Source organism: Eurosta solidaginis, chromosome 3 (genome assembly GCF_040869045.1).
Source record: "Eurosta solidaginis isolate ZX-2024a chromosome 3, ASM4086904v1, whole genome shotgun sequence".
Taxonomy (NCBI): domain Eukaryota; kingdom Metazoa; phylum Arthropoda; class Insecta; order Diptera; family Tephritidae; genus Eurosta; species Eurosta solidaginis.
Window position 1 is genome coordinate 265,079,205 of NC_090321.1, and position 15,112 is coordinate 265,094,316.

Here is a 15,112-nt window from a genome sequence, read left to right on the forward strand (position 1 = left end):
CAACAAAAGTAGCGGCATGACAAAAGATAATGCATTATGCAATAAATGAACATTGTAAATATGCTAAGATAGCGAGGGCTTGCTAATGTCGTACATAGTAGATACCTAATGCAAATAACTCGGACTGTTTGATATAAAATACAGAACATGACCAAAATAGTTCAAAATAGTCTCATTCAATTGTTTTTTTTTTTTTTTAATATATTAAAGACTGCGACACTGGCTAATGCTGTTGTTTGTTGTTGCAGCCGCATAAGCTTTCCTTAAAGGCTTGGGAAAGTGCTACGAAAGTGATCAGACCTCTGCGGAATATGAATCCAGTACGCTCTGCTGCCAGCGACCCGACTTACCTTATTCATATCAGGTTAAAGTTTATTAATCTGTTTGCATTCTCTAAAACTTTTGGGTAATGTTTTTGTGCGGAGTTAGTCCCCTGAATGTTGCATGTAGCGCTAGACTGTAAGCATTCGTCGAATAAACTATGCAACAAAATGAACTTTTTTTCTGGGTATTGGACCAAACTCACTTTTTTGTAGAGATTGAGGCTTAAGTAGACTAATATTATCTCCGTTTTTCGAAGTTAGCCTCCAAAAAAAAGGACATCGGCTTTCGAAGTTCGAAATTCTACATTTCGAATTTTTATTTTTTTTTGTTAACGCGTTCAGCAAATTAAAAAAGTTAATATGTGGTCGTGGTCCGCTCTTTTCCCTTATTTGAAGGGCTGAATTCTTTTTTTGAGAAATTTAGTATAACAGCTGTTATACGAGGTGAAAAGGCAGATAGTCCTAAGATAGTGGGATGTACATATGTCTGCACATACTCTCCACTGGAATTGCTCGTACTGTAATTTTTCAAAAAAAGAATTCAGCCATTCAAATAAAAGGCGGACCACGACCGCATTTTTACGTTTTTAATTTGCTGATCGCGTTAACAAAAAAATAAAATTTCGAAATGTAGAATTTCGAACTTCGAAAGCCGATATCTATTTTTTGGAGGCTAACTTTGAAAAACGGAGATAGTACTTTGTCTACTTAAGCCTCAATCTCTACAAAAAAGTGGGTATGTTCCAATACCCAGCCGGCTATTGCACAGTGTTATTAGAGAGGTACCATAAAATATGAATCAACAGGTGGTTCACCTTTCTGTCGATTTTAAAATATCCTTCTAAATTTAGTTTTATACCAGCAAAAAAGTATCGACTTTGCTAATTGAAGTCTACCAGCTCCGTTAGGATTCGGAAAAACATATCGAAGCCGTTCATACAAGGTGATTTGCTAAACTGTCCGAGCAGCAAAACATGCCACATTGGTACCATCTATAATAAAAGGAGTAAAGTAGCACGACACAAATTGGAAGAAAAAATCGGGCTAAATCTTTGGGACGTATTGGGCAATGTAATTATTTACTTACTTGCGTTCAGACACCCTTTTTTGGTAAAAGTTTAGTGTTTACGTTATTAATCAATTCTTGCTCCACAACGAGCATTTTAAGAAGGTGTGTGTTCTGCAACGGCATTGGCATTGTAACATACACTTGGACCCGTTCCACTCCGCGGAGGTTTTTTTTATTATACACCGTGTTCTGAGAGCGTTACGGCAACAAAGTTTACGTCGCTTTATTTCTTCCCGCCTTAACATCTGTGACTGATGTCTGTTTTCATCTGATTGGTTGTTCCCTGCGGTATCTTCACAGCCTAAACTTTTCTTCCCTACTTTCTGAACTAAATATTAGGATGCGCTCTTAGTCCTACTGCCATAGGTGCTGACGCGGTGCGATATGTGAATTCTACTCTCAAAGCTGCTATTCGCTGTAAATATGTAAGCAGCTTACAGCGGTTTTTCTTTCGAAGTGTGTTTGCTTACGGTTCGGAGCCAACAACAACTCCCTTTTGCTTGCTGTTGGTCCTCCGTTGTTTGCCAGCAGCCTGCTTAGCAGCGATAGCCATTTAAATGCTTTCTCTGTCGCATGCTAAATTTACGCCCAATTATTTAACTACTTTGAGAATATATATCAACTCTTTTTTTTCTGTTGCCAGCTGGAGTCCTAAAGAGTCAATACTTTCGCGATTTTCATAAACTGACTGAGCTTTCTGCCTACTTCTACTGCGTTTCGGACTGTAATGACTACATTATGATTATGATTGTTTTATGATTGTTTAGCGACCTATTAAATGTTACCATTTTATTTGCTGGCTCGGGGTCATATAAATAAAAACAAGGTGTTTATATTTTGTGCTAATATATTTCGATTACATATCGGTAATCGTCTTCAAGGGCGACTACAGCATTGTCGTCTGCGTATCAGACTAAAAATGTGTCATCGGGAGTTTGAAGATTGAAAATGTAATCGTAAGCTGACTTTCCATAGGATCAAGAATTGGCCTTGTGTAGCTACGTGTGTGACTTTAATGGTCTGCGTGACATTAGAGGTGGGATATATAAGGATGAGATAGATATCTCCGTATAAAGCGCTGTAGGTAACATGAAATTTGGAATCGTTGCTCTAAGAGTTTCTTACGTCTTGTTTTACATCATGATAACTCCCATTATACATATCTAGCGGGACCTCTGAGCGTGTTTTTTTCTAGTACTGACTTCAGCTGGGATTTCGTCTGGCCATGGGAGTCTTTTTGCTTTTCAGGGTTCTTATTGCATATTGAAATTGTTTTGTGTTTGCTTGGGCCTGGGCGGCCTTTCTCTCTTTTCCGTGATTTGGTGATTAGGAAAATATGCGTTAACTATGTTATACACTCTGGCGTCAGCATCCTGTCTCCGATGTTTATTCGTTTTATTTGTAGCCCATGTCCTATCGGTCCCTGTTAATATCTTCTCGAAGCTTCTCCCACTTTTGCTTTTTGATTGTGTCATTTAACTGGGTTTCCTCATTATAGTATTCCTGTAGTTCGGCGTACTACGTGGTGCGCTGGCAGCGTGCTAAACTCGCACACCACATCTACCACAAAAATCTTTACAGTTTGGAAGAGAATCCTGGCCTCGAAGGATATCGCACCTTGTATTTATTTTATTTTACGCCTCTCTACGCGTAAGCTTGACATATACAGCTAGCTCTTGCATATACTCGCCTTAAGCGTAGGCAACTTCGCCTCATCTCTTTTATTAGAAAGCGAAATTTTTAAGATTCATTTGGTAAAATTTGTGTGTCTTCATTACAAGCATATTTGACACCTAACATGGTCACTTTGACATGCTGCGCGGCAATCGTAAAAGCGTTATCTCGATCTATTTATTTAAATAAAATAGTACCTGGGCGACCGAGCTTTGCTCGGCAATCTTCGAGTATGCCGCATAACATACTTTTTTCTACATGTCATCATTAATCAAACTCAACTTTTTTTATACATATGTACATATATTACATACTTTTACTTACCAATATTCGATTTTCTTAAATAAAGATTTCAAAAACATATCAAATACTAACCGCAAAATAAACTGGAATGAAAAATTTGAAATGGGTAATTCCAGCCTATATAGTAGTGAAATCGTGAACTAAGTTATTTAGGTCGAGTATCTTCATGCGCCGAATTATTAATTTCAAAAATTTTTTTAGTTATACACTATGAAAGTCCCACAATTTTATTACATTCCAAAAACTTGTAAATTTCACGTATGACAACTATCAGTTGGTAAGTAGTTAAATGGTTAGATGTCGTTTTCAAATTGAAAATATGCCTCTAGTGTTCAACGGTAGCAAATTACCATGGTGAGATATCTTTTTGTTATGGTGAGAAATCTTTCTAATAGTAATCTGTGAGAAATTGCAATTATTCATTTCATATTTGCCAAAAATATGAATTTAAATATAATCTGCTAGAATTTGCCACGGTGCCTTGATATTGCATTTCAATTTTATTAGCGGGTGTGAAATTAAGAAAATTAAGTCGAGTCATGTGTAAGATTTTACTACGAAGATTTTTAACTTTAATGTTCTCCTTCAAAGCTTTAATAGAATATGAGTAAGTAGAGTACTATTTCGACTAACTACCCCAACAATAAATAGCAACCCTACTCAAAAATGTCCCTATTGGAATGCGGAGTGAAATACCTTTCGTTTGATACCCATATCGGCATATCTCATGCAATTTTTTTTAATTTCGAATAGGTGGCAACCCTAAATGGCAACCCGACTCAAAAATGTACCTATTGTAATGCGGAGTGAAATACCTTTCGTTTGATACCCATATCGGCATATCTCATGCAATTTTTTTTAATTTCGAATAGGTGGAACCCTAAATGGAAACTCTACTCAAAAATGTACCTATTGTAATGCGGAGTGAAATACCTTTCGTTTGATACCCATATCGGCATATCTCATGCAATTTTTTTTAATTTCGAATAGGTGGCAACCCTAAATGGCAACTCGACTCAAAAATGTCCCTATTGTAATGCGGAGTGAAATACCTTTCGTTTGATACCCATATCGGCATATCTCATGCAATTGTTTTTAATTTCGAATAGGTGGCAACCCTAAATGGAAACTCTACTCAAAAATTTCCCTATTTTAATGCGGAATGAAATACCTTTCGTTTGATACCCATATCGGCATATTTCATGCAATTATTTTTATTTCGAATAGGTAGCAACCCTATTCAAAAATGTCCCTATTGTAATGCGGAGTGAAATACCTTTCGTTTGATACCCATATCGGCATATCTCATGCAATTTTTTTTAATTTCGAATAGGTGGCAACCCTAAATGGCAACCCTATTCAAAAATGTTCCTATTGTAATGCGGAGTGAAATACCTTTCGTACCCATATCGGCATATCTCATGCATTTTTTTCGAATAGGTGGCAACCTTGTGAATCATTCTGAGTGGCAACATCTAGGTAGAAAGTCTTAGAAGGTGATACATTATCTCTGTGCCAATTTTCATTTAAATCGGTTGAGCCGTTTCCGAGATCGTTAGGCTATACAAACATACAAATATATGAACACACAAGAATTGCTCGTTTAAAGTTATAAGATATATACTTCGAAGAGAATTTAGGCAGAACTTCTCTTCCAATTTCCGTCTTACTCCTTTTAATTTTACCAACTCCGAACGACATTTGGAAGGTAGATGAATTTCCACTTAGAAACTTTCCATGGCAGAAATATACTCAAAATCACGGGCGAGAGGCGACCGCGCTGAACAAAAGTTTTCTAATTTTTTTATACAATAACACACCCATATACAAATACTTCCAGAGCAGGTTTCTATTTTTATTTAGACATGTACCACAAAATATTAATGCACTAAATACTTTGTGTGAAAAAGTTAGCTAAATTCTAAAAATTAAAAAAATGTGTGTCCAGTAGCAATTATTGTGAAGAGTGGGTGGAACACCTTCGCTGGGTGCTTCAACGCTGCTTCCATTTAAAATGACGTAGACGACTTCCCTCTAGAATCTGAGCACTCTCTGAATATTGAAACCTTCTGTCCTTTGGCGAATTTTTGGTAACATTTACATTTTTTCTATACTCTTTGCAGTATTTTTCGATCAGGTGACAGCCATGTAGCTTTATGGATCTTTTGTTGTTTGATGAGTCGGATATGACAACATTTCGGCTAAATATACAGGAAAATGCGGTAGATGCTGGAGATCTCGAATTTGAAACACACTATATGTGTAGTTTTCATTTTCATATAGAGAGTGCGCGTGACAAAATAGGGTGACGGATATACCGATGAAAGGATGAGCAATGCTAACATACACTTTTTTCGGTTGACTTAAATAGGACATAAAAAACGCTAGAAGCTAGCACTGAACAAGTTTATAGTGGCAACCGAAAAAATCATATTTTCTCGTGGAGTTCCTCGCTCCCACCCTAAATGCCTCTCTGGATCCGCCCATGGCTCCCTCACAGTTTCCAATTTATATCTCTCAACAATAGCGTGACTACTAAGACGCAAATATTTTAATTATTTTTTTTCAGGGCAGAGATTACGGCGGCTTTTCTCTAAAATTTTCATCTCCAGCATCAGGTTAAAGTCGTCGTACATGCATATATTTGGTATGTATGTACATCTCGTCTGCTGCACAACTAACAACTATTTTAATTGAGTAATTTAAAAACGTTCGAAATGTACATATGTAATGTTTATTTATTGTTTACTAATATTTACTCTCTTGTTAGAAAAAGTGCAAGTGACAGTAAATTATTTTTAGATTACAGATTAATGATTACTTTATAGTAAAAAAGTGTTAATTAATATCCATCTTAACAATTACATTTTAGGCTAGACAGACGAAACGTCTATTCGGATTAACACTATCTAAATTAAGAATTATCAGAATTAATTATTATAAGCCCAACTCTGCAATATAGTAATTTTACAAGATTTAAGATGATTTGGGGATTTCTGATTGCTGTACTCTCCGAAATGTAAGTATATATATATATGTTTATCCATCTATTTTAATTTTACAAGTTTCTGTGCAAAGGAACAACCGACTCCGGATCAGGCACAGTTTCCATTTTCTTTTATTTTTAACTTTAATCATTATTAGATATTTTGCTTTTCAAAAATTATGGAAAATCTCAATTTTTCAGTACAGTAAATTTGAAGAAATTGACTCCTGTAATAGAAAAGAAGTAAATGGAAAATTAAATAAGATTAATATAGAATATTAGAGCATAATTCACCAAATTTTTCCTGCTAATCCTAGAGCAAAAGCGCATGGCTACAAAATTTCTAAAATCATATGCAAATCCTACGATATTCGGCTCATATCTATAGTGAAGACTTAAGGCTCACGATGGCCAAACTCACAACGTGCCTCATATTTCTGAAGAGAGAAAACTTAAGGCTCACGATGAGCATACTAACTGGATACTGCCTTCTGGCGTCACATGCTTATAAGTTAGGCGTCGTCAGTGACAATAGATGTAGGAAGTACGAGCGGGAAGAAGTAACGGTTGAGCACGTTCTGTGTTCATGTCCAGCGCTTGCCAGGTCAAGGCTCCAGCTTTAAGGGGCGGAAAAGTTGCCAGGTTTTGAGGCAAAAATTAAGCTAAGTCCCAGAAAACTTGTAGCATTTGCCGAGAGGACGGAGTTATTCTATAACATTTTTTTTTTTATGACAGGGCACCTGTTTGGGGTTCTTACGTTTGATCCTCAAACAAATTGTGGTAGCACTATGGACACATTCAGTCTATGTTCGGTCCTTACTGACCGTCCAGTTCAATCCAACTCCACCCTATAAGAGCAAGAGATCAAGCTTCTTTATCTCCGACAGACTATACAAAGTGCTTGCTTGGGGAAATATAAACTCGTCTTTCCATCCTGACAGCTTCTGCAGAGAAAACTTGTTGGTATACACCGTGATAGGAGCATCGGTACAATGGAATAGTAAAGGCAAAATATACTCGTAATAATCCCAACTGGAGATTTGTTTAGCTTGAGGCAGCAAATATATCAAACTTATCCACACATGGTCATAAGTATCCTCAGTGTTAGTAATCACTCCAGAGCTTCGTATGATGTAACCGTGGGGATGAATGTGTTGTATATACCATAGATAACAAACTGCGACAGTTCTCTGTTCTTACTGAAGACCAATTTGCAATTATAATTTGCCGCCAGCGCCTTCTTTGACCTCTCCTTAAGTATTTGGTTTTTTTTTCGAGAGGCACACAAGGCCAGAATAAAAGTTAATGATGTCACAAAGTTTAAGACTATTATCAAGAAACTATGAAAACTTGTTTGTGGGAAATATTTCAGATTTTTGCCGAAGCACTTTTTAGCAGGAAGCCGAACAATGTCCGTTTTTCGTCTTTCTCTAAATTTATAATTAACAAGTAAAGGTGTCTAAGTACGGGTGTAACCGAACATTATATACTCAGCGTGAGCTTCAATTGTACATTTCATTTCAGATAAATTACTTTTCTGCATAACACGTGGCACCGCCCGTTTAAAAAAAAAATGTCTCCGTATTTCCTCTTACAACAAAAGTTGATAAGTGAAATATCATTGATTCAAAACTATTTTTTCCTAATTTATAGCTTATTGTTCTAGTCTACGACCCTTTTAAACTTGTTTTATATCTAAGTTGCCGTGGTCTTTAACCGATCCCGTCCATTTTTACTAGAAATATTTTCTACTATAGGGAAAATTTGTGTACCTAATTTTATTACGCCCCGTTAATTTTTCTTCGAGTTATGGCTCCCGAAACATAGAAAATTGCTTAATCATAAAAGGGGCGGTGCCACACCCATTTTCAAAAATGTTAGTGTCTTCCATTTTAATGTTATAATTCAATTTAGAAAGTAAAATTCTATTGACACAGATCTCTTTTTCGCTATGATATAGCTTATTATTTTCATCTACGACCCTTTTAAAAATCTTTTATATAAAAGTGGGCGTGGTCTTTAGCCGATCTTGTCCATTTTTTCTAGAAATATTTCCTGCTATAGGGAAAATTTTTGTACCCAATTTTATTACGATGCGTTAATTATACTCAGCGTGCTTTGCACACAGAGTATATTAACTTTGATTGGTTGTTTGTACAGGTATAAAGGAATCGAGATAGATATAGACTTCCATATATCAAAACCATCAGCATCGAAAAAAATTTGATTGAGCCATGTCCGTCCGTCCGTCCATCCGTTAACACGATAACTTGAGAAAATATTGAGATATCTTCACCAAATTTGGCACACGAGCTTATCTGGAGCCAAAATAGATTGGTAATGAAAATGAGCGAAATCGGATGATAACCGCGCCCACTTTATATATATATAAAATTTTGGAAAACACAAAAAAGGCAAAAAACAGAGATTATTAGTGACAAGATTTTCATCTCAGCCAGATACGATAAAGCAATTAATTAGGAAGGTTTTCGGGAAGGAGATTTGGTGCTGTCATACAACCCACAACGGAAAAAAGGTTTGTCACCGAAATTGCAGTGTAATTGGGAAGGCCCATACAAAGTTGTAAAACGGATCAACGATGTAGTTTACCGCATACAAACCATTGGCAAACAAGGAAACAAAATGAAAGTGGTTCATTTGGAAAGGCTGGCCGCTGGCAGAAGAAAATTCGTCTAATCGTCCCGATCAGACTTAGGAGGAGGGCAGTGTGGCGAATTTTAGCATCACTATGTTATTAGTAAATAAAGGCACAACAACAATAAAGCAAGCTGCCACTCTTGTGTACATCAAATCAATCATCATTTACACACATACATACAAGGCAACGAAGAGATAGCTCACACACAGATGTAGTCATCAGCCGAAGTTGTTAATCACTCATACGCACGCATATATGTAGCTCACTTACCAATCAGGAGATACAGTAGTTCTAGAAGGGGAAACGTCTAGACTTTAGTAGAAATATGCGAATGAAGCAAAGGGGAGTATAAAATAGCGCAAGCTGAGTAGTCAGTAATCAGTTTGATTTAAACACGCTATCAGTTGCGAAGTGAATTATAATTCTACTGCTCCCAAAGTAGTATAATAAAGACTATTATGCAATACAGAATATTGGAGTTATTTATTCGACAGTTCAGCGATACGAATGTTAGCAGAAGGTTTCAAACAAGCGGAATTTCCCAAAATACAATATTTTTCTGGTATTCTGTTTTTTTTTTGTTTTTCAAATCGCACTTACTAAGAATGTATGTTTTAATTTATGTTCTTAGTTTCTGCGTATTGGTTCGGATTCTCTTTTTATAGGTTTTACATACGACGTGGAGTCGCGATGCAGATGGGACCCCACTCTAAGCCTTGCTTCCGTCCTTCTCTACCTTTATGAGATAATATCTTCTGCTGTGGCCCAATTTAAGGCGGTATAATATTAGCCGGATATTCACAGTGGAGGCTGGACAAGGGGAGGGGTACCTTTCCCTATACGGATTTCCTCGAGGGAAGGAACCTCGCCGCTCGATGGACTAAAAAACTTTGGATTAATCGCTTTACGATTTAGAAAAACTTTACAGATGTGACTTTCTGTCGATCCTAAGCGGAAATGGCAGAGGATATGATTGTGGCAGAACCTGACACCTTCGCTCTCTCCCTTTTCTACGTTGTCTGACAAATTTTGCCTGTGTTGTATAACGCAAAAAGAATTTGTAATATAATTTATTCGCTGTGGTGGGTTAATCTGTCAATACCCTATGCGAATTTGATATACATTTCTCAGATTTAACCGAGATCATTTTTAAATATAAGAATCACTCAAATATCCCCATTTGGAATTCTAGCCATCACAGTAGGGTGAACTTTCCGACCATGGGGCCAAATATACCTTCTTTGCCCACCCTGGCGTTAAAGTTGCCAAGCACGACTTTTATATTTTGGCGGGGGCAGCGCTCGTATGTGCGTTGTTCATAAAAAGCGTATTTCTCCTCTGTCGGTGCATGGGCGCAGATAAATGATATATTAAAAAATTTTGCTTTTATCTGGATAGCGGTGACACGTTTGTCCACAGGCGTGAACGCCAATACTTGGCGACAAAGTATCTCTCCCACCACCAATCCGATACCGAAACTGCGCTTATTTGTAAGGCCACTCCAATAGATGTCACAATTTTTAATCTTCTTTCTTCTTTGATACGGCCAACGCATTTCTTGGATGACGGTTATGTAAGATTTTGCTTTCACGAGGCCATCAACCATCTGACGTTCCAGGTTCATGCCCTCAACGCATTGTCCTTCAAACGTTTGCCATGGTCGTCATCACTAAAGGGTTGCCTTTTTAGCCGAGGCGTATTTTTTCCTTTCATTGGAGTGTGGTTTAACGTGGCGGGTCCCAAGCCCAGTGCACAACCCGCTTAGCGGGGATGAAAATATTATTTGAACGTTTATATAGCGAGCCGGATGCTCCAATGCAGATCCCCGCTTGCAGCCGCGCCTAGTGAAGGACAGACGCTGCCGATGGAAAATTTCCCAGCTAGCCCTTAAACCGAGTATGTCACGAGTATGTGACTAAACGGGTGTTCAGTGGCTTCCCAGAGGATACTTGACCGCAAGCGACCGGAAGTAGTGAGCTACTTGGACCGCATGCAAAAGAATGGTTCTGGTCATTTCCAGGTGAATCGCGGTCAGAAGCTTTCCCCACTTTCGTGGACTTCTACACACGTCTACTGTATATAACAATTCAGCTATCACAGTGGTTGATTGTTTGTCTTCATTATTTCTACTTCTATCATGTTTATTGCCAATTGATTTACGCAGCGCTGCGAAACTTTAGCTTGAAGCTGAAATATTAACAGCTATGCAAACTAATTAAAAATAGCGCTATAGCTGTTTTTATTTAAATGTTTACGTGGTTCAAATCGAGATCAAGGCCCTGTCATCAGTATTTCTTTTATCTATTCTAATAAAAAATTGTTTCAATTAAGAAAAAAACATCATAACAATAGTAATGACAAACAAGGAATAGGTTGGAATTCTAAGTTCGGGCGAAACTGAACATTATATACCCAGCGGTCGTCTCATATATATATACTAACAGACCCGGAAGACGTTGTTCTGCCCTAAATTTGGTTTATCTGCATACATTTTAATAAACTTTTTCCGTCTAACTCTGCCCTCCCCCCTCTACACTTTTTCCTAATCCTTTTATTCACTCCGCCCTCCGTCTTTTTCGCTTCATCTATCTCCATCTTCGTCTCATTCTATCTCTTTCTCAGTCTCCTTCTCCTTCTCTCTTTTCTCTTCTCTCAGGTTCTTCTTATTCTTCTTCATCCCTTATTCCCAGTCCCAGAGGGTGGTATGTATTTTGTTCCAGGCCCCTTCCGAGTCTTAGTCCCAGTCCCACTCCGAGTCTCAGTCCCATTCCTAGTCCTAATCCCAGTCCCAGGCCGTCTCTGGTCTACTTCCCGGAAAAAAGGATCGTAAATATTAATATAGACAAATTTATGTACCAAAGTTCAGGCAAATCGAATAAAACTTATGTAAATAGGTATGCGGGTATTATTAATTCCTGTCTTTATTTCGGTTTCGCATGCAAATTTATCAGTTTTTCCAGGTTGATGCGACTAAATCGAATATCACAATGAAAATTACTTTAAAGCTCTCAGCAACAGCTTTCATTTAATATCAATATTACGCACACATTCTAGGGATATCCGGGTCCACGTTTTGGCCTATATCACGAGACCCTAGTCACCCAGCGGTATAATATATTACTCTGTACTAAAGCACTCATCAACAGCTTTCATTTGTTATCCATATTCTATAAACACATTCTAGGGGTACCCGGGTCCACGTTTTGGCTTATATCTCGAGATCCTGTGCGTCGATCGCAACCAAACCTATGTGCAAACCACTGCGTGAGGTGTGCGCAACTTATGTGAAAGTTTGAACAACCTTCAAACCTTCCACTTGGGAAATGAAATACCATTCATATAAAGCTCTTTTTTGCAAAGGTATGGCTTATTTCATTCATTCACAACCCTTTTAAAAATCTTTTATATAAAAGTGGGCGTGGTCCTCAACCGATTTGGTTAATTTTTCTTCAAAGCATTTCCTATTGTAAAGGCAACCTCTCTGCCGAATTTTGTTACGATAGGTTCAACGATTTTTGTTTTATGATTAATAATATTTGTAAAATTGATTTTATCACAAGTGGGCGGTGCCACGCCCATTTTACAAATGTTTTCCAAATTTTTATCAAGAGTCTCAATATCAGTCCACATGTCAAATTTCACCATTCTAGGTGTATTAATTACTAAATAATCAGATTTTTGTGTTTTCCAAAATATTATATATATAAAAAGTGGGCGTGGTTATCATCCGATTTCGCTCATTTTCAATACCAATCTATTCTGGGTCGGACGGACGGACCTGGCTCAATCAAATTTTTTTCGATACTGATAATTTTGATATATGGAAGTCTATATCTATCTCGATTCCTTTATACCTGTACAACCAGCCGTTATCCATACTCTGTGTGCAAAGCACGCAGGAAAACCTCCGTTTGCCAAAGTTTTTTTAATGCTAAATAAAAGCCTAGACAAAATTTTATTAAAAAATATAGATCTGGGTTTAACAGCGCAACAATATAAAGAAAGAACTTTATATTTTGTTAGTAAAACATACAAATTTGCAAAACCGATGGAGCCCTTCTTTAAACTCATATTTTTCTGTCCATGATGAGGGGAAAGAATAAACTATTTGATTTCCACATCATACACATCTTTGACCTTTAATCCCAAGTGATAGAAATAAAGTCTGACCACTTTTGATTTTCGGTTCGTGATGGACATTTTTTAGGATTTGCCCATATATACATAAACAAACAAATTTTGTTTTGAAAAAGTATAGCAAAATGCGTAATTTCATTTCGCTAGAATATCAGTAGATATGTATGTACGTTTAATTTGTTATTTTGATAGAACAAAATATGTTTGTTCAGCTAATTAAAAGAAATATAAACAAAAACAAAGTAAGGGTGTTTAGGTTTGGGTGTAACCGAATCTTTTATACTCAGCGTGAGTTTGAATTGTACTGTTCATTTCAGATAAATTAAATTTTCGAATTTTGTTACGAGGGATTTATTTTTTTTATTGAGGATCTAGAAATGTTTTGTAATTTTTGATCGGAATAGGGCGTGGTACCGCTCATTAAAAAAATGTCTGCTAATTTCCTCCTACAATAAAACTTGTTAAGTGAAATATCAGTGATACAAAACTATTTTTCGCTAAGATATAGCATATTATTCTAGTCCACGGCCCATTTAAAAATCTTGTATATAAAAGTGGGCGTGGTCTTTAACCGATCTCTTCTTTTTTTAGAAATACTTACTGCTATAAAGAAAATATGTGTACCCAATCTTATTACGATATGTTAATTTTTCTTCGAGTTATGGCTCCCGAAACATAGAAAATTGTTTGGCCATAATAGGTGCGATTTTCAAAAATTAAAATGTTTGCCTTTTTCTTGTTATAATTTCTCATTTAAAATGAAACACCATTATAAAAATGGGCGTGGCACTTCACCGATTTCCTTAATTTTTCTTAGAAGCACTCTTTGTAGTAAAAGAAACCTCTCTGTAAAATTTTGTTATGATAGGTTTAACGGTTTGTGATCTTTGATTAATAATATACGTAAAATTGATTTTATCACAAGTGGGCGGTGTCACACCCATTTTCAAAAAACATCAAGAGTCCTAATATCAGTTCACACTTCAAATTTTAACATTCTAAATAATCAGGTTTTATGTGTTTTCCAAAATGTTATACATATAAAAAGTGGGCGTGGTTACCATCCGATTGCCCTCATTTTTAATAGTGATGGGAGATAAGAGTCAAGGAACCCATATATCAAGTTGCAATATTTTATTCTCAATATTTACTCAAGTTATCGTGTGCACCGACCGATAGACGCACGCTTGGATGGACATGGCTAAATCTATTCCTTTTTTCATGCTCAGATTTTTGATATATGGAAGTCTATAATTATCTCAATTCGTTTATGCCCCTTATGTTACCAAAATTAATACACTCTGTGTGCAAAGCACGCTGAGTATAACAAGATTGCGGTTGTGTAGCTTTAACTTAAATTTAGATGTGTTTTTGTTATTTCAAATTCCTGGAATCTTATTTTTTATTTACACGACTGAATTAGGTATAAATAGTGCCCACAAAATTAATCTCGCTGTACTTTATACTTTAAAAAAGGTAGAAAAAGTTCTATATTGAAATGAATTTAAGATATCAGTTCGCGCTGGCGTTTATTCTACTTATCTGCATTTTACCCAATATGAATGCGCAATCTGAAGCTGGCCAAGATACACAGGAAGTACAGCAAGATACACAGGAAACACAGCAACCCCAACCTTCGAGTATAGTAAGAATATTTCATTGGGACCACTGTCTTGTCGCTGGTTACTTAGTCAGACCTAAAGTGGTGGTTACAAGCGAGCCTATTCCAAAAGGCACCCGTGCGGGCCATCTCACAGTTCGAGCTGGTGAGGAAAGCCGCCATGTGAAGGACATTTATCGTTTTTGTGCTCCTGATTATGAGATAACTGCTGTTGAGTTGGTTAAGGAATTTGTTCTGTGGAATGGGCTACAAATAACACCATTTGCCAATGTTCCAATAAAACATTTGGAAGAAAAAGAAGTTCGAGATTTTATTACAAGAGATGTGGGCAGACCCGTAG

The 15,112-nt window shown here is 36.8% G+C and overlaps 1 protein-coding gene across 1 annotated transcript in view; it reads right to left on the minus strand.

The window, feature by feature from the left end:
* Positions 1 to 6,080: 6,080 nt before the first annotated feature.
* LOC137245505 (alpha-N-acetylgalactosaminidase) overlaps positions 6,081 to 15,112 on the minus strand; it is a 30,418-nt gene continuing 21,386 nt past the window's right edge. The window contains exon 9 of the mRNA XM_067776293.1: positions 6,081 to 6,582. Coding sequence (XP_067632394.1) covers positions 6,545 to 6,582 — 38 coding nt within the window. The 3' untranslated portion in view covers positions 6,081 to 6,544. The remainder of the gene's footprint in view (positions 6,583 to 15,112) is intronic.